The sequence below is a fragment of the Pimephales promelas genome, chromosome 5, assembly GCF_988280905.1.
Source record: "Pimephales promelas chromosome 5, fPimPro1.hap1.1, whole genome shotgun sequence".
Taxonomy (NCBI): Eukaryota; Metazoa; Chordata; class Actinopteri; order Cypriniformes; family Leuciscidae; genus Pimephales; species Pimephales promelas.
The window spans coordinates 33,272,099-33,290,746 of NC_142773.1; the positions used below are offsets into that span (position 1 = coordinate 33,272,099).

The 18,648-nt window shown below is 37.1% G+C and overlaps 1 protein-coding gene across 1 annotated transcript; it reads right to left on the minus strand.

Annotated features, from left to right (window-relative positions):
- Positions 1–6,999: 6,999 nt before the first annotated feature.
- On the minus strand, positions 7,000–13,133 carry prrx1a (paired related homeobox 1a). Its single transcript, XM_039675589.2, has 4 exons — positions 12,432–13,133; positions 9,779–9,954; positions 9,427–9,608; positions 7,000–7,827 (listed from the first exon to the last, which is right to left on the minus strand). Exons 1-4 carry the CDS (start codon positions 12,676–12,678, stop codon positions 7,695–7,697), a joined length of 738 nt encoding a protein of 245 aa, XP_039531523.2. The 5' UTR covers positions 12,679–13,133; the 3' UTR covers positions 7,000–7,694.
- Positions 13,134–18,648: the final 5,515 nt, after the last annotated feature.

Here is an 18,648-nt window from a genome sequence, read left to right on the forward strand (position 1 = left end):
GGCTATATATATTGATTGGCAAAAGCGTCAGTACATGACGCCTTGGGATGAGAAAGCGTTGAGTATTTACATGTAGTAATTATCACACAACAACAGAGTAATTAAAAAAATAGTATTCGGAGTATATTTTTAAAATACTAATCAAAAAAGTGATATATTTCAGCCCATTCTCACTCCCAAGGCGTCACCTAACTGACGCCTTGGGAAGCATTTGGACATGCTTCAATATCTGACGCTTTAGGCGCCCTTTAGCGTCAGTTAGATGACGCCCTAGGATCGCGTGTACCCTACCCCCACCCCACACCTAAACCTAACCGCGTCCTCTAACTGACGCTTTCCTTTAGCGTCAGTTAGATGACGCCATAGGATCGCGTCATGTAAGTGACGCTAAAGGGCGCCTAAAACGTCAAATATTGAAGCATGGTCAAAGGTGACGCCTTGGGGTGAGAATGCGTTGTATATTTGTGAACTGTGTGTGTGTGTTCACATACATACTGTAGATAGATGCTATTAAACAATCCATACAATACAATCCACTGAATATCCTTCACAGCCTCATTCATTAAAATAAGTTGAACTAATATAAATGAATCCTCAGTTCTGTTAGATACATTATTGGAGAGAATGATTATTGCTGATTTATCATGATATCTCAGTTGCTTTTGAGGATATAGGTCAGGACATCAGGCTAAATATCCTGGGCCTACTCAATATTTTTCCATAATCTAATAATTATTTTTCAACACATTTTTCAAAACAAACTCGACAAATTGATAATATGCTATTCTCCCGAATTCCCTTTTGCACCAAGTTTTTTGGTCCAGTGAGGTCCGTAATTAAGCGTGTAAATCAGAGGAATTTTGTACCTGCAACAGGGGGCTGATTGTATTGAATATACGGATGAGTTATGATAAGGCAGCACAATAGCTGCCTTTATGAAGGAGTCCACTTAATCAGCCTGGGGAGGAAGGTGCAAAGCCTCTGGGACAGATGTATAAGATCGCTACTTCCTTCCATAAGCCCGTGCTGCAGATTTATGGCGTGGCTACTTTGTTAGAAAAACTCTCTCATGCCGTCTTCCACCATAACCTGTTTTCCTTCTCCTGGAGTTTTAGTGTAGTGTTGTTTCCTTCACTTGGGGAAAGAGGGAGTCGCCATTAAAGCAACAGAGAAGAAAAGGAAAACTGTATTTCAATTGGTCCACATGCCACAGAGCAGTTGAATGGTTTACAAATATGTTTAAAGGTGCACTCAGTCATTCTTTGTTTATGCTGTGCTGGCCCATATAGCACCATCTTGGACTTACATCAAGTGCTGTGGATGCAGCATCACACGTCCGAAAGCTTAAGCAGTGACTTGTTGCTTTACTGCCTTTGACGACGCTACTGCATTTGCGCAAGAAGGTACCTAACGAAACTGATTTCAGACCAGCGTAATGGTTTAATGAAGCTTTCAGACGAAGCTTTCAGACGCAACCCGATTTCAGTCTTGAAATGATTGTAGTGATTGAAAATGTCAGTTACAGAGATAAATTGAGCCGTTTTGACATGTCATCTAATTAAGGAGGCCAACACTCAATGAACCACTCAAAGTAAAATAAAACACTTTTTATTAGGCTATTATTTAAGGTATATATATATATATATATATATATATATATATATATATATATATATATATATCCTATATGATATAATAATGTAATGATCCACAATATACATACTATACACAATATACATACTATACTATAGTATGTAAATTATAATGATATAGGCATATATATAGATCTATAAAAATCGTTGACGTATTGAATAGGGTACCATCGCATTGACCAAACAAAATCTCAGGACAATACTCATCGTCAGCTCAACAGATGATGTCTTAAGTGCTGATGTCTCTAAATGTAAATTATTTTAAAGAATTTGACTGACCTGTTTGTTCTCAAAATGATCCAACTTCAGACTATGTTAGATAAGATCCAATGGAGAGAGACTTACAGCCCCGTACAGCTAAATAATGTCAGCTATAATCTCCTCCAATATGGAAAAAAAATTCACCTCACTCATTCACTGGCCCTGAATGTCTGTGTACCTGGGAGTGATCAGTAATGAACCGTGGCAGACTCTAACATGAGAGCCACATCTCTGTTCGGTCATGCTGATGAAATGAGTCAGATAGGTCCATGCGGGGAGGTGCCGGTTCAGAAGGTTTCCTCCTCTGGGAGAGAGCAGAGAGAACAGAGACTGGCCGAGCAATGTTGGGATTGTTTGCTTTGATGAGTTCTGGGTCTAAACTGCTCCAGAGGGCATTATCAACTAGAGATGTCTATTTCAACTAACTTCTCCTGAAGGCAATTTGGAAGACTTTTCCTTTTGAAAGGAGAGGTTGCTTGAGGACAGACTTTTAGAAAAACAATTCAATTTTAATATGCACTAAACTACAACATATTGGTCTGACATGACCATTGCTGGGTCAGCGAATCTCATCAGGTCTGGAGTGACTTATTTTGTTAAATATGCTCTCAGAGCATATTTTTCAATGCTGGAAAGATCATCATGGTCATTTTCAGGGCTGATGCATGAGAGAAAGTGACCAGTGTTTTGGAGCATTTCATCTCCAGCATTCATCTCTGAAAAAACCTCATATCTTCCACAATCTGGAATGCCATTTTCAAGTAACAAGTTATTTTTTTCTAAGATGATGCATCTGTTATCAGATGAGTAGCAGAGTCTAGGCGTGATGCCATAACCCATGTGGTCATAGTTAGAATTATTTAATTTGCATGGTAATTGTATTGATTTTCTAAAAGATTGTCTACAGAAAGTACAATAATGTTTACTACAATGCATAAGAAAAGTGGCATTTTCAAAGGTAACTGCTTGAGGAGAGATCAAACCGCAATTCCAGCCAACACTAGTTAAACTGACCCCCCCCCCCCCCCTCTCTCTCTCTTTTTGACTGTCTCCTTCCTAATGGGCTCCAGATGTTGAGGTTGATGGGGGTGAGCTGCTTGCTTGTCATCTGTGGAGCTGTCCATCCATGGGGAGGCTCTGTCAGTGGGCTGCAGGGTGCAGAGGGATGTGGGGGTGGGGTGGACGTATGATCAGGGCCGCTGGGGCTCAGGTTAGAGCTATAGACGACATCTGGAAGCACTTGGGGTCAGAGAGCCCAGGCTGTGAAAGGTAAGATGGACGCCCAGGCAGAGGAGACAACTTGAAAGTTGTTTTTTCTTTCTTTTCTTGTGGCTTCCTCAAACAACTCTCCTTGGGACATGAGCAAAGACTTTTCATTACTTATGAAATCAAAAGTGTGAACAAACATATATGAGCATAGCAGCCCACCCGAGAACATTGTAGGATAAACCGAGCGCATGTTTCAGTCATGAATTCATTCTTTGGTGTTTGGTTGATGTTGGCGCGAGGACAGTCCCGAATCCGTCCAGCTTTCTGCATACATCATTAAAAATCCTCCAACCAGAGACTCACTTTATTAAGGAACCTTCAAGGCCCATTGACCTTGATATAAATGGTTCAAAGAGGGTAGTGTCAAAAAAAAACAAAACAACAACGTCAAAATAGGAAATGGCTCCCTCTCCAAAGTGAACACCCCGTACATTGCAAATCCTAAGAGGATGGCTGTATTTGGAAATTATTTGACTCATGAACTGGATCATGAAGATTTGCTGTAAATTATTTGGAACGAGCCTAGTTTGTGGGGAGAAGCCACATTAAAGGCACCACAAATGGAATCATGACTGGAATTTTAATATAGAGCATCCTCGCTCAAACTCGGACCATTCCGAAACGGTTTTTGTCCATTACTGTTAACTTGGGAGAGGTCAACCAATCGGAAATGTACTCAGCCCTAATCTGGACGTCTTAAGAATCTGCTGCCACATTTATTTGGAAAGCCTAAGGCAGCAATTTATTTATTCACCCAAAAAATAAAATTCTGTCATTAATGACTTACCCTCATGTCATTCCAAAGCCGTAAGACTTTCGTTAATCTTCAGAACACACAGACTGATCTCTTGAAATGGCGTTCGTATTTCCATTTTTGGCGTCCTATCAACACGCATAATCGCTTTTCAGCGTGTTTATCAACGCCGTTGACTTACGTTACATATGAACTACCCCAACCCTATCACTAAAGCTACTATACTATACCCGCCACTTGAGGTTAATAACATTTATGAGTCTTCCCCTACCATCCTAGGAAAAATATCGCTCCCTAGATGTAGATCTACATTTTGCTTCGTTTTGCTCGGACATTTAACAGCGTAGACATACACGCAAAAGATGACGGTTTGTTTCAGCGTTGACATACAGGCGGATAGCTCAAAATGCATATAGATAACATGCACGCCACTTGACTTGAAAGTGGTGTGTATGTTTACGCAAATTCATGATGCCATGGAACACAAATGAAGATCTTTTTGATCAAATCTGAGAGATTTCCGTTCCTCCAATGACAGCTATGCAACACTTTGACGCTTAAAAAAAGTTCATAAAGAGATCATGAAACTAATCCATGTGAATTAAACAGTTTAAACAGTTAACAGTTTAAACAATTTTCTGGAGAGACACGATCACTTTATTTGATGAACAGATTGAAATGTATACATCATCTCACACTTCAGTTGTGGTAAAAGGAAGCTCAAGTATGATTGAGAACCAATGAGGTCCATTCTCGTGTTACGCAGCACGTTTGAGCTTAGAAACACCAAGTTCTCGCGTGTCAAGCAGGTTCCGTTGAGCTTCTGTTTATGTCTGCTGATCAAAGTTTGTATGTGAATAAAAGCCTAAATTGAATCTGTTCTTCAAATAAAGCAATCGGGTCTCTTTTGGACTAAACCGCTCAATTCATATGGATTTGTTTTATGATCTTTTTGAAGTATCAAATTGGTTTAACGGAGGGTCAGAAATCTCTCAGATTTCATTAAGAATATCTTCATCTGACTGAAGCCGTTCTACCGTCTGCAGAGTAATTTGGGGGAGCAGTTCTGCATTCTGTACTCTTTTGTCTGAATAAATAATAACAATAAAATCAATCATTTAAGAGTGAATTTATAGGCGTAACAACATCCTAAAGTACAAAATGAAAAAGAAATAATTCGATTTGCTAAAAGATTACATTACACGGCTTTATCACATTTTTTGTTTGTTTTGTTTATAATACAGTCTTCAGTGTCACATGATCCTCATGCTGATTTGCTGCTCAAGAAACATTTCAGAGTTGAAAACTGTTGTGCTGCTTGATATTTTTGTGGAAAGTGATTTTTTTTCAGCATGCTTTGATGAAAATAAAGTGCCAATGAACAGCATTTATTTGAAATAGAAATATTTTATTTAATCTTTACTATCACCTTTGATCAGTTTAAATGCATCCTTGCTGAATAAAAGTATTAATATCCTAAAGTAATGATCACAGAACCCACAGAACTTTTTAAGTGCGCATTAGATACCGGCAAAGGTAATCAATATGTAAAATTAGTAAGCCTGTGAAACGATTAATCGCGAAAAATTGCATCCAAAATAAAAGTTTGTGTTTACATAATATATGTGTGTGTAGAGTGTATAATTATTTTATATGTATATATAAATACACACACATGCATGTATATACTTTATACAAAATTAATATTATAAATAAATATAAATATTTGATATATTAATAACACATTTTCTTAAATATATACATGCATATGTGTCTATTTCTATATTCAAAATAACTATACACACTCCACACACATATATTATGTAAACACAAACTTTTATTTTGGATGCGATTAATCACGATTAATCGTTTCACAGCCCTAAAAAATAGTGTAAATGAGCATGCACAATAAAATAGCCAATATCGACTGATACAATAAATGAAGTGCACTAATTTAGTGCACGGACACCTAAGATTTTCAGCAATGCTGTGTGAGAATGTCATTACCGCAAAACATGACGTAAACAAATTGTTGAGCACATTACAGCGATGACAGCTGACAGATTTCTTTCACAGAGCTGAAAAACAACTCACCAGCTCACCCCCTTCCTCCAATTGACTGTCTCTAAGGTCACTTGAGGTCACATGTAATCAGCAGACCGAGGGAGCCATCAGGTACATAAACAAGCCAGTGTCAGCCATTCAAAAACAGCCCGAGGCCACTTAAACTCAAACGATCGCTTCCTGTGCCATAAACAGACTGTTTTGAAAGTAAACATTCCTGTTCAACAAAAAATGAACAGCGTCGGCCCTGAAGACTGCTTAAAGGAATCAAAGTTCACCACGCAACACCAAAGTCTCCATCATCAGGTAGTGAAACGCATAGGCTGTTTTTCAGAAAGCTCCTGTCAGCTGATTTTTCTCTTCCACCTTTAAAACGCTTTCAAATCCAAAGCAAATACACAGGCACTTTAATGGAACGATAGCTGGCAGGGGAAGAACAACAGCGCTAGAAGTGTTTGGATCACATTGTAAATGACCAGTTTGATTAGCTACATTTTGTAGTTTCCTTGCTTTTGTTTACCCAAGAAAAGCACAGATTTGGAAACGGGTGGAGAGGAAAAGAGCCGCAGGAATTTCTGCAACGCTTTCTACTGTTTCTCACGAAACCCCCAGGAGTCCTGACGGAGAGTTATTTTACAGTTTAAAGGTAGATGTTCACACTGAGAGAAGGAAAGAGTAACAACCATCCATAGGAGACCACAAACACACTAACTCTTTAACTTCTCACTACTCATGGGTTTCTCAAGGATTTCACCTGCTTTTCAATGAGTACGTTTCATCTAATTTTATTCTAAAACACCTCTTCACTTACATCATGAAATAGGAATTGATGTCTGATACGTGGAACTGCTGCCAGCAACAGAACAAACCAGAGAATAAGAAAAGTCTGTAGTGAATCTTAAACATAGTTGTGGTAAAAAACATGGTCAAATTGTTGAAGTGTTCTCTGGCAGGCCTTAAAGACATTTGAGGACACTCTAACCCCGAAGCACAATGCAATTAAACTGCTTGGACATCTTTATTGCAAAAGGAATATTACATGTTTAGATATGTTTAGACAATATAAATGGGTAAAATCAACAAGGCTCCAAATTCATTACTTACATATATGGCAAGAGTTCTGAATATACCGAAATGAACAAATAACCCGGGAATGTTTTAAACTGAAAACAGTGAAGAGTGATTTTAGAGTACGTTAATAAGGTAGCCAAATTTCAGCCAGTTCCAAATAATCAAAATATCCAAATCCCAATTTGTGGCCTCAGTGCATAGTTATGAGTTCCAAGGAGAAATCGAGGGGAAATCCTAAAAAACTTCACAGATGTCCACAAGATTGTAGTATACGGATTCCGCAGAGGTCATCAAATCCCTGTGGTCTTGAGAAAGAAATCTATAGTAAGCCACGGTCTTCACACGGGATGACCACACTCACGCTGCCACAGTGAGTGCGAACAGAGAAAAGTTTCCATTTTGTGCTTTCCAAAACTGAATTTTCCCACATGTCATTTTCCCACATGCCCAGTACATGACAGTGATTGGTTCAGGAAATCTCGTACCTTGGAGAAGTTCTCGTTTCCTTGTAGAATTTGACGGATAAGAGTAAAGCACATATAGGAGGACAGAAAACAACATGTATGTCGGTTTTGTGGGGACATTGGGATCGCTCAGAGTCTCTGACAGCCCTGCTGTCCGCTTCAGTTGACGGTGGGTACCTGGTTCAGGCTGTATTCTTTGGCCTTCAGTCTCAGGTTGGCGATACTGTTGGCCATATTCATGCCCTGGGCTGTGTTGTTGTTAGCGCATGATGGAGAATAAGTTGCCATTGCGCTGTAAGGGAGAATTCAGGTTGTCAGGATGAGTGTTCACACTTTTCATTAATAATGGATCATTCAAACGATTCTCTATTCATTTTATTGACTTGGATAAAAATGTTTCTTGATGAAACACTTTATATGGATAGCATTTGTGTCACCACATTTCGAGACAATAATTGTATATTGATAATAATCAATACTTTTAATAGTTTTCACTCCCTTAGTTTGAAAAGGAAGTTTACAGTAATAAAAAATACAGAAATGTAAAGTGGTACTTCTGTTAAAGAATTATATGAAATCTTTCATAAAAATGCTTCTTACTCAAGCTGTAGAGTTGTCTAAATGACCATTTAAATGGCTTTTCTTATTGATGGGTACGTATAATTTCTGTAGGTTGAATTAGACGGTGTTAAACAGTGTTTTGAATAGTTACGCGGAAGTAAATCTATGCTTTTATCCAAAGCTACTGACATTGCAATTATTGCGTAACACTTAACAAAGAGGTCCCGTTAATTAAAGGAGTAATTCACTTTAAAAAAAACTTTTGCTGATAATTTACTCACCCCCATGTCATCCAAGATGTCCATGTCATTCTTTCTTCAGTCGAAAAAGAAATTAAGGTTTTTGATGAAAGCATTCCAGGATTTTTTTCCATATAATGGATTTCAATGGGAACCAAACAGTTCAAGGTCCAAATGAGAGTTTTAGTGCAGCTTCAAAGGGCTTTAAATGACACCAGACGATGAATAACGGTCTTATTTAGCGAAACGATTGTTCATTTAAAAATAAATAAAAAGTTTACGTTTTATAAGCACAAATGCTCGACTTGCTCTGTTCTTTGATGAGCGTTCGTGACTCTCCTGTTCAAACTCTTTCATCAAAATGAACAAATCTTTTTTCGAGTCATGACTCGAAGGGTCCTAGATAAGAACCTTATTCATCTCTGGTGTCGTTTAAAGCCCTTTGAAGCTGCACTGAAACTCTCATTTGGACCTTGAACCATTTGGTTCCCAATGAAGTCCATTATATGGAGAAAATACTGGAATGTTTTCATCAAAAACCTTAATTTCTTGGATGACATGGGGGTGAGTGAATTATCAGCAAAAGTTTTTTTTTTTTTTAAGTGAACTAATCCTTTAATGCATTAACCAACATGAAGCGGTACATTTGTTACAGTATTTATTATTCTTTGTCAACGTTAGTTAATAAATACAACTGCTCGCTGTTAGTTCATTTGAGCGCATGCACATTAAATATTATTGAAATGTGTTTTTCATTGTTAGTTCATGTTAACAAATGTAGTTAACAAATGGAATCTTACTGTAAAGTGCTACCAATTATTGTATACATTTGCATCGTACACATTCCTTGACCTTGAGTCAAATGTAACTGCACATGGTCACACAGGTCTCATTCTAATAAATCGCATAGTTATACATTTGAAATGGTGGGCTAGTTGAATATTTTAAACATTTATTCTCAAGTAAACTTCATTCACATTTTTAGTTAAATGAGGGACAACATTATGCAGATGCTGTCTAATTTCATAACCCAGAATATTGGTATAGCTTATACGCAACCAAAATAAAAAAAAATGAGGTGGACTTCTAACCTGTACGAGGGTGAGCTGCCCCAGGACAGGTAGTCATTGGGTCTGGGAGCGGGTCGTGGGACAATGGGCTGCTCTACGGCTGTTACTTCTCCTGAGAAAGACTTAAGCAACGAGGCATTTTTACTTGCCAACATTGCACGTTCGTTTCGCCGAAACTTTGCCCGCCGATTTTGAAACCACACCTGGAAAATCAAGAAAGGTGCTCAGTTAGATATATGCATAATGTAACGAGCAGCCTCATCATCATAATGGAGCATTGTGTTTAGTTTGAGAAGGTTAAATACAAGGATGTGCTACTGCTGCATCCCCATGATGTGACAACAGTGACTACATTCTGTAGACCATGGCTAACCTGCACTCGTGCTTCAGTGAGGTTGACTCGGCGTGCTAAATCCTCCCGAACAAAAGCGTCGGGGTAGTGCGTCCTCTCAAACACTCTCTCTAAGGCCTGCAGTTGGCTGCTGTTGAACGTGGTCCTATTCCGCCTCTGTTTACGCTTTTTCTTCTCCTCTGAGTTGAGTTGCTCATCTGCACACACACACAGACACAGATTTAAGGATGACATGAATATCCCCATTATAGCTGGTCTGTACTCCATAAACAGCCTAACAACCTGGAAAAAGGATATTAAATTCTTAGGATTCAAACCAGCGAATGGAAATTCAGCCAAAAGTCACAAACAAAACTGTAAGTTTGTAACTGTTTAATGGACAGTCTGAGAATTAATACAAACTTATGATGATCCTTCCTAAAACCGTATCCCAATCAAAGCTTAAAGAGTGTGTAAGCAAGAACACTGATCCCTTTATTTATTCAAAATCAGCAATTTTTCTCTGGTTTTATAAATTGTCAACTGACATTTTACACTGTAAAAAAATGCTGGGTTGGTTTAACCTAAATATGGATGTGTTTAAAAAATGTAATTTAAAAATTTAACCCAAAGGCTGGGTTTGTCCATATTTGACCCAAATTTGGGTTAAAGCATTTTTAGAGTGTAGGTTAATAAACCCATTTACCTCATATGTTCTTTTGGGGGTCAATATGACCCCAGATCCTAATCATATTTATGAAAAACTTTTTTTGCACAATTATTAATTTTTTCTTGACTTTTCCTTATGATTACATATAATATTTTCAGAAATGTGATTTTGACAATGTTTGTGATGTTTGCTTTTTTTATAAAAAGTGTGATTTTTTTTTTTTTTTTTTTAGAGGATAACTTTAGGGGTTTTATTAATGGAAGAAAATGTTATTCAATAAATTAATTGATATGTTGTAATGTTTTTATGTCATCAAGTCTAGCATAATCTTATATAAATTATATTACACATACATAAACAAATATCAGGTTTTATAGAATGACATAACATAAGCCAAAATATTAAATCAAACTATGTATCAGTTTCCCATTATTTTGATGAATTATCTTCCTCCTTTTCTTTCTAAAATTATTCTGTTTTTTTCTATTGTAAAATGTCAATTTGTATAATGTCTAAGGCTTTTTTTGGTCCGGGGAGAAACAGTTTCAGACTCCTCTTAGTTTGGAGGCTACATCAATCAGTTCTTAAATCGCTCCATAAAACTTCACAGAGAGGGAGAAAATACCCCAGTGACGAATTGATTCGCCCCAATTCCTGCAAGGCCGTAAAGTCAGAAGAAAGTTGAAAGGAGAGGTTATCAGTAGGCTAGGCCCAGAGCATGAACATGCTCTACATGTGACAGCTGGTGTGCTTGGTTACAACGAAAATCATATCGACTTTATCGTGTATATTTAATTACATTGTCTTGTCCTAAATGCCCTCGAGTCTTAAATCGTGTGGTAGTATATATCCTCGGCCTTTTATTTCTCCGACATACGAAATAGCATACACTCCCCAACTATTAATTTTATTTACGTTTATTTATTAAAATGATAAGTGTTTCGAATTTTTATTTCGTTTTAATTTTCTTGGCTTGAAGCTCAGTGTAATTTTCGCACTTTAGGCCTAATAATTTTCGTAATGTTTCAAGTTTAAATTTACGGATATGAAGCCTAAAAAATGTATAAGATTTCTGTTAATAAATCATAATGTATCAAATTAAACGAACAGTTTTGGTAAACATAATAGTTACCCAAGTAGTCTTTGGAAAACGTAAACGGTCTTATTGACTTTCATTATAGCCTAATTAATTCATTGAAACTTAGCCTATTTAAATCTAAATCATATAGCTCTATAAGGTTTACAATATCTAGGCCTATATTTCCTATTCTGAATTTGCAGATCCGAGATCACTTGCTGTTGGCTTCATTTAGGGGAAAATATTAAATAAATAGAAACTAGCCGTCTGGTAAACGGTGACAGCCTGCAGAATTAGGCTATAGGCATTTGAAAAGTTAGCAAATTGATCACTTTGCTTTTTAAAGTTTAAAAAGTTGTTTTGATATTGTTTTATTTTAACAAACCTTAATGAAATCTATCGAAGAAAACCTGGCTGTAGTTTTTTTTTGTTTGTTTGTTTTTTTTAATTTACGTATAGGCCTATTGTTTAAAGCAACAGCACTCTACAATTAGGCTAATTGCATGTATTAATTGCTAACTTAATGCAAGTAGTAAATGAAGCACGCATTCAGAGTTGGGAGTGGGACTCGTATCCTCTTGTAATGCTGGTAGTGACCCGCATCTTTCGGTAGGCTATACTCATTGTCACTCATCTGCTAACAGGACCGTTTTCGGCACGCTAAGGTTCTAAACACATCTAGACTATTAGTTCGTAGTGTGAATGTTATAGGCTCCAAAGAATATTAGCGTGTGAAAATTCATCATTTACTCTTGTTAAATAATTGGGAGACCCTACAGAAGCTGGCTAATGTCAATGAAGCTATTTTCCTTTCTTTTTTTTAAGTTGAAATCTTGATTGCTATTAATGATTCTTATTAATAGGATCGAATCCGTCCTGATACTTGAATGTTATAATGTTTAAATATTGAAAGAATCTTTGGGATCTTGCTCTGCTCATGCACTTACTCTCCTGCTGTGTCGTGTCGCTGCCGCTGGTCAGTCCCGGAGACTCCAGCATACTCCTGCCCGCCTCCCCTGTGCTCTCCTCCGCTTGAGCTCCCACCATCTCCCGCGCCTCCTCCAGATCCAACAGGTGGCTCACGGAAAAGTTCTTCTTAGCCTGTAAATGATCCTGATTGGCGGTGATCGGACTCTCCAATCGGTTAGGAAACGTGGCTTGTCTGTCCATTACATGAGCATAGCTGGAAGTCATGACGCAAACTGACGAAACCCAAGATATCCTCTACCTTTAACCAACATGGGTTAAGTCTTGATCCGACACAATCACTTTATATTCGACAAACAGATCGATTTTGATTTCCACATCCGTAGGTCAATGTCATATGGATCCAAACAAGCGTAACTATCGCTCTTTTACTAGACAATCATGCGTCTTTGTGGAAAAAGGCATCACCAAAAGACATCTCCAAATCTAGAACTCCAAAGTCTTCGTCTTTTTCTAACCGACGACTCCCTCTTAGTTTCTGCTGCTTCAACAGAGACTTTCTCCTCTCATTACGAGAGTGAGGGAAGGAATAATCTGGCGAGAAATGTTTGATGGCACAGATGAACGATTTACGCCCAATAGTAGGAGGTCGGACGAGCCTCTTTCAGCTCCTTTCTCCGGTACTTCAAACGGCGCAGACTGGCGCTGAGGGGGGAGCCTGCAAGCCAAATACACGAGCATTTGAAGCCATGAGGAGGGATGATAGACATTCAAGAAGTCCTAATTACGTGGCAATGATTTTTTTTTTTCGCCGTAACTACGTTTCAAAAAGCAATATCTATTTTCTCAACCCCTAACATCCACACTGAAAAACTTAATAATTATTCGGTCAATTAGTCTGTGATTTATTATTATTATTTTTGTGTGTGTGTGTGTGTGTGTGTGTGTGTGTGGGGGGGGGTATCTTCGAGGTATTCAGAAATACATCAGAAATGCGATTTACAAAAATATCCATGCAAATGCTGACCATATAGGCATTTCAAATATAGTCAAAGAATAGGCTATGTCTAATTAAATTAAGACAGGCCTCTAGTTTGTAATCTTTTATTGATATAATTTCTTTAAAAAAATAAAAAGAAGAAGAAGAAGAAGAAACAGGTTTTTGTTGTCATATAGACATATAGACTAGGCTGTGAATCCAAATTGATAGCGTCATGAAGCCATGTCATGCGTTATTTTCCCATAAACATCAATACAATTTTGACCTTTTTATAAAAGGGCACATTTTGTCAAAAAATACATTGAAATTATTTTATTTATTTTTCCTTGTCGTCATTTTTGGTCCAACATGTGTCCTTTTATCATCTCGAAAATCATTATGTTTGCCCTTTGTTCAATTTCACGTGCTGAACAGATTTAGGCCTGTAGTGTCCATCACAATCACTTTTTTGCATGCATAAAATAGTCTGTAACCCCAAATCACAGGCTGTTGTGGTTAACTGTGATGTTAAGCTATATTAACACGAACACTTAAAGCGATCAAAGTTAAACACAGGCAAAGCTCTCATAGGTATCCTGCGTTCGTCCACGATGTGACACTATGTTGATTTTGAATCGGTTTGCAGAGGACCTCGAAGCGTTGCGTGCGCTTTTAAAGAGTCTCTCGACAGGAGGGGATCGAGCTCTGCATGTGTCGCAATGACATGAGTTCAGGCTCCATGCTGCCTCCGTCAGCCTCCAAGCCTATAAGGTCTGGGAAAAGAACACTTGATGCCATCAAAGGGGCGCAGATTGAATCCAGATGTGCAGTGCCTCTCTCGTTCTTTCCGTGCATTTAATTAAGGAGCTTGGATTGAGGAGATCTTTCTTCATCATTAGTTTTCCCCAAGATCCCATTTCTCCCTCGAAGCCCAAGCTCGCTGCCCTAGCTGTGCCAGCGCAAGGCTTTGCTTTTATTGTTATTATTTTACTCTGCCCATAAATCTGCCACATATCTAAACCTTGAGTCTTTTTGAAAAATGAAATTTGAGGAATACAGGGTAACAAAACCAGGCCCATACAGTTTACCAGCGACAAAAGCTTTAATCAGCCTCCATTGCATGTTTTTATTCACGAGCAGGGCTTAGGAATCTGAATATGGATAAAGAAATAGATTTATGCACTAAAACAAAATTACAGTAATAAAAAGTCAACGCATGACCTCTATATTTTCACGAAAAGTATAGGCAATAAAAAGTAAAAATGTAAAGCGAAATGAATAAGGTAGAAATAATAATCTACCCTGAAACGATAAAACAAAAATGTTTGCATAGAAAAAAATACAATAACGCACAATTAGCCTATATTGAAATATGACAGCGGTCATTTGGGCTATTAAAATGTGGTTGGGATTTATTTGGAGGACAAAGCTGCATTTTTATCGAAAGTAATAGAGGTCATGATGGTCACACTGACAGTAGCCTAATATTGGACAATAAAACAACACGATCATAAAAATGGAAAACAACACAAAACATTTTCATCTTGTCATTTGGCTATAAGTTCGAGTCGTCGGTTGTCATTCGCATTATTGCTTCTAACCAATACAATAGGCTACAAATGGAAAGTTGAATTAAGCGAAAACCGTATAGGTCTAGAAACAACCACCGAATCTTAACATTAATATAATAATGATATTTTTAATAATACGGTAAGATAATTTTTAAACATATCAATATACATCATTTAGGTGAAACATTTGTTTGGACAATGTAGCCTATAGTTTCATTTGTTTATGAGCATAATATAGCCTACAGCAAGTCATAAATAACCGAACTATGTGGTTAATTGTTTCAGGAATTTAGGAATAAAAATGAATTCGCAATCTAGCATTTATGACATTTGCTCTAATACATAAATGATGAATGAATGAATGAATGAATGAAGTTAGAATAACTCAAACCTACATTTGGATTGATATATTTTCTATCAAATTTATTTGATCAGTCATAATGCATAATAAGGTCAATCAACACAGTATGTAATAGCTCTATTAATAGGCTAATCAAATTCCTTTTATTTAGCTAAAACAATAGGCCTATTTTTATTTTTCCCTATGGGCAACGGAGGACAATGTTTTATGAAAGCAACTTCCTTTTGTAGCAGATGCATGGATAGTTTGTAAGTTAAAGGATCATATTACATGTCGATTAGGGATCAATTGGCGTTCGTTATAAGCTAATTATTAAGATCAGACGCGAGGATCCTCTAAAAAGGCCTCTTGCCGAACCTTTAATACACCATTGACCTGTGTGCATCACAAACATTGGACATGTTTGTTTCAGCTTCGGGACATTTTCTCATAACATTACAACGTTATTATGTTTGTCTAACGAGAACAGCAAGGAAAGAATCAACGGCATGAGAACAGTGCATACCCATAGTCGGAATGTGACCCACATTGAAGAAAACACAAAACAAACTTTAGTTTAAAAAGTGACTATAAAAATCAGATAATTTGGAGTTAAAATTTTTATAGCCTCCCGTGGACTACGATTTTGTTTTAGCCTACTTTAAAACAAAGTGCAAAACATTTTGTAAACCGCAATTCATAAATGTCTTGCATTTTAAATGGTGCAGCTGTCCCGACTTTAAAAAAAAAAAAGACATGTCTCTAAGGCTATTTTTTTTTTTTAGAAAAAAAAATTCCTTTTAGCTAAATAAAAGGATTTTTTATTTTTTTTTTGGTGTCTAACTTTCCCTTATGCCGCGCGGAAAAAACAAAACAAAACATGTCCAGTAGTTATTAATGATTTATTGTAATCCAATTATTTAACCCATTTCGTTTACATACTGTGTCAAAAGCTACAATCTATAACTAATGCGTGGCCAGCGGCGTTAGTGCTCTGTATTTATCACACAGACTTTTTACGTCTCATGTTACACACTTTTCCAAGTTGTCTTGAGAGGAACAACACTAAATTAAAAGCAGATCCAGCTAGAGGAATGCTGCTCTATGAAGACGAACTACTGTTAAAACAGCCACATAGTCTCATTTAGGCCTACATGTCGTTTACAACGATCATTTATGAATTTTGGATTAGCAGTTTTATTTTAATGAGCACAAAGACAAACAAGTAAAACACCTGCTTTGAAATCTCTGGAAAAACCAAAATGTGATGATATGAATTTTAATTATTTAACAATCTTCATGCAGCCCTCCTACATTTGCAATCTTGTTAAAATGAAATTAGATGAATTAGAGATTAGAGAAATTAGACAAATGAGAGCCAGCAATAAATAAAAAATAGCTAAATAAATAAAATAAATAAAATTCTAAAATGTGTTCCTACTGGCAGTAACACTCCAAAAATGATATACTTTACCAAGACAACACCTGACAAATGCAAAACTTATAAACAACAGATCCCTTACAGAGATGAGTCTTACTTGTATTTTGCTATTCTCTGACCTCATTGCTGCAATGCAAAGTAAAAGGGCCAACAACATCCCCGACTAACAACGCTGAAACAATGATCATTTTCCTATCGTCTCGGTTGTCTTCGCTCATAACGTATTGGTCATCTTGGCCTGGAGAGCAGCATTTAAGCACCACCTCTTCATTCCAGAGACCTCATGGGACTTAAAGCTGTTTGGAAATTAGGCTCATTCTTATATTAACCCCCTGACCCTGCAGTCCGACAGGCTGAAGCCGTGAAGATGAAGGCCAGAGAGGCTAATTGATGGCCGTCGCTGAGGGGAGAGAGCATGAAAAGATAAACAAAATTAAGAGCAGTGATGAATATCACCTCTGAAGGAGCGAGAGGCCAGGAGAAGTAGTCATTTATTAATGGGAAGTGTTAGGCCGTTAGCCCAGTTATTGAGTGATGGGCCAATGGCAGGGCCTTTATTGCAGGTCCTCATGGAGAACTGCGATAGGCCGTGATAGGAGTATGGTGTTGGTCTGATTCAGCTTTTCCCAAACACACATGTAAGATGACTGTGCAGATTGCAACGTTAATCCAATTTTTCCTTATTTGTCTATTAAATTCTGATTTTATCAGCAAAGCCTGGTTCTGAAATCAGATCCCTTAGGGACAGAGATGTGAGACAGTTGATGTGGATTTGGAAAAGGAGCAATTACTATGTAGTATTGGAACATTGAGAAAGTCTGTTGACACAAAGGTCCAACTTCACTGCTCTGCCAATTAATATCCAATAAAATTTCCTGAAAACCTAATGACCATTAGTCACAACATGAGGAATTTCTGCCACAATGATAGAAAACACATGGGCTGCAAAAGATGGAGGGAGCCCATCAATGAAAATATGATAATTGTGTTTCTAAGACTGAATACATTACTAGTACTAGTAAGACAAATTTAGGTCGAATCCATAAAGTCATATTTCTTTCCCGAAACCATGCCATGTCAAATCAGTTTGTCTCGGCACATTGAGAAGAAGCAAATATATTAGCCAAGAAGACTATATTTAATTATTAGGTATTGACGGGATAAAAAAAAGAAAAAAAGAAAACTGATATTCTGATTATATTTTGCATCAGCTCTCTAGAAGTGCTGACAAGACAAACACTCTCACACAACCTGTCCAATGTTTGGGGCCGGTACAATTTTTTTTATGTTTAAATGTGAATATTAAAAAATGTAATTTATTCCTTTGATGGTAAAGCTGTATTTTTAGCAACATTACTCCAGTCTTCAGTGTCAAATGATGCTTCAGAAATCGATTTGCTGCTCAAGAAACATTTCAGTGTTGAAATAAGCATTGCTTAATATTTTTGTGGAAACCATACATTCTTTGATGAATAGAACAAGAATAGCATTTGAAATGCAATATTCAATTTAATTTCATCCTTGCTAAATAGTATTAATTTATATTTTAAAAAATCCTGATCCCATAACTTTTAAACAGCAGTCTACGTTAAAAAACCCTTAATAATAAAAAACATTGTTAAGATCAACAAACACATGTTCATCAAGGGTGGTGTTAAGATTTATATATGAGCTCTAATGACGCACTGTAACCTTTCTGAATGAGCCTTTAAATCCAGCTAATGAACATTTGAGAGCACTTAATCAAAAATAAGCTTTGTTTGATATGTATAAGCCATCATTTCACTCGTTTATTTTTACTGAGTGAACCAACCCTGAAACACACAAATAAGAAATAAATCAACACGCTGATGCAGCGAGCGCTGCTGAAGTTTCTAAACATTAAACTTCTAAACTCTCAGACACA

What these genes read in the sequence shown, in the direction of transcription:
- prrx1a (XM_039675589.2), bottom strand. Translation starts at nt 12,678, where the DNA reads ATGACTTCCAGCTATGCTCATGTAATGGACAGACAAGCCACGTTTCCT. An exon ending in TCACTGAAGCACGAGTGCAG is followed by an intron (nt 9,609 to 9,778) that starts GTTAGCCATGGT and finishes TTGATTTTCCAG; the next exon opens with GTGTGGTTTCAAAATCGGCG. An exon ending in GGCAGCTCACCCTCGTACAG is followed by an intron (nt 7,828 to 9,426) that starts GTTAGAAGTCCA and finishes TCTCCCTTACAG; the next exon opens with CGCAATGGCAACTTATTCTC.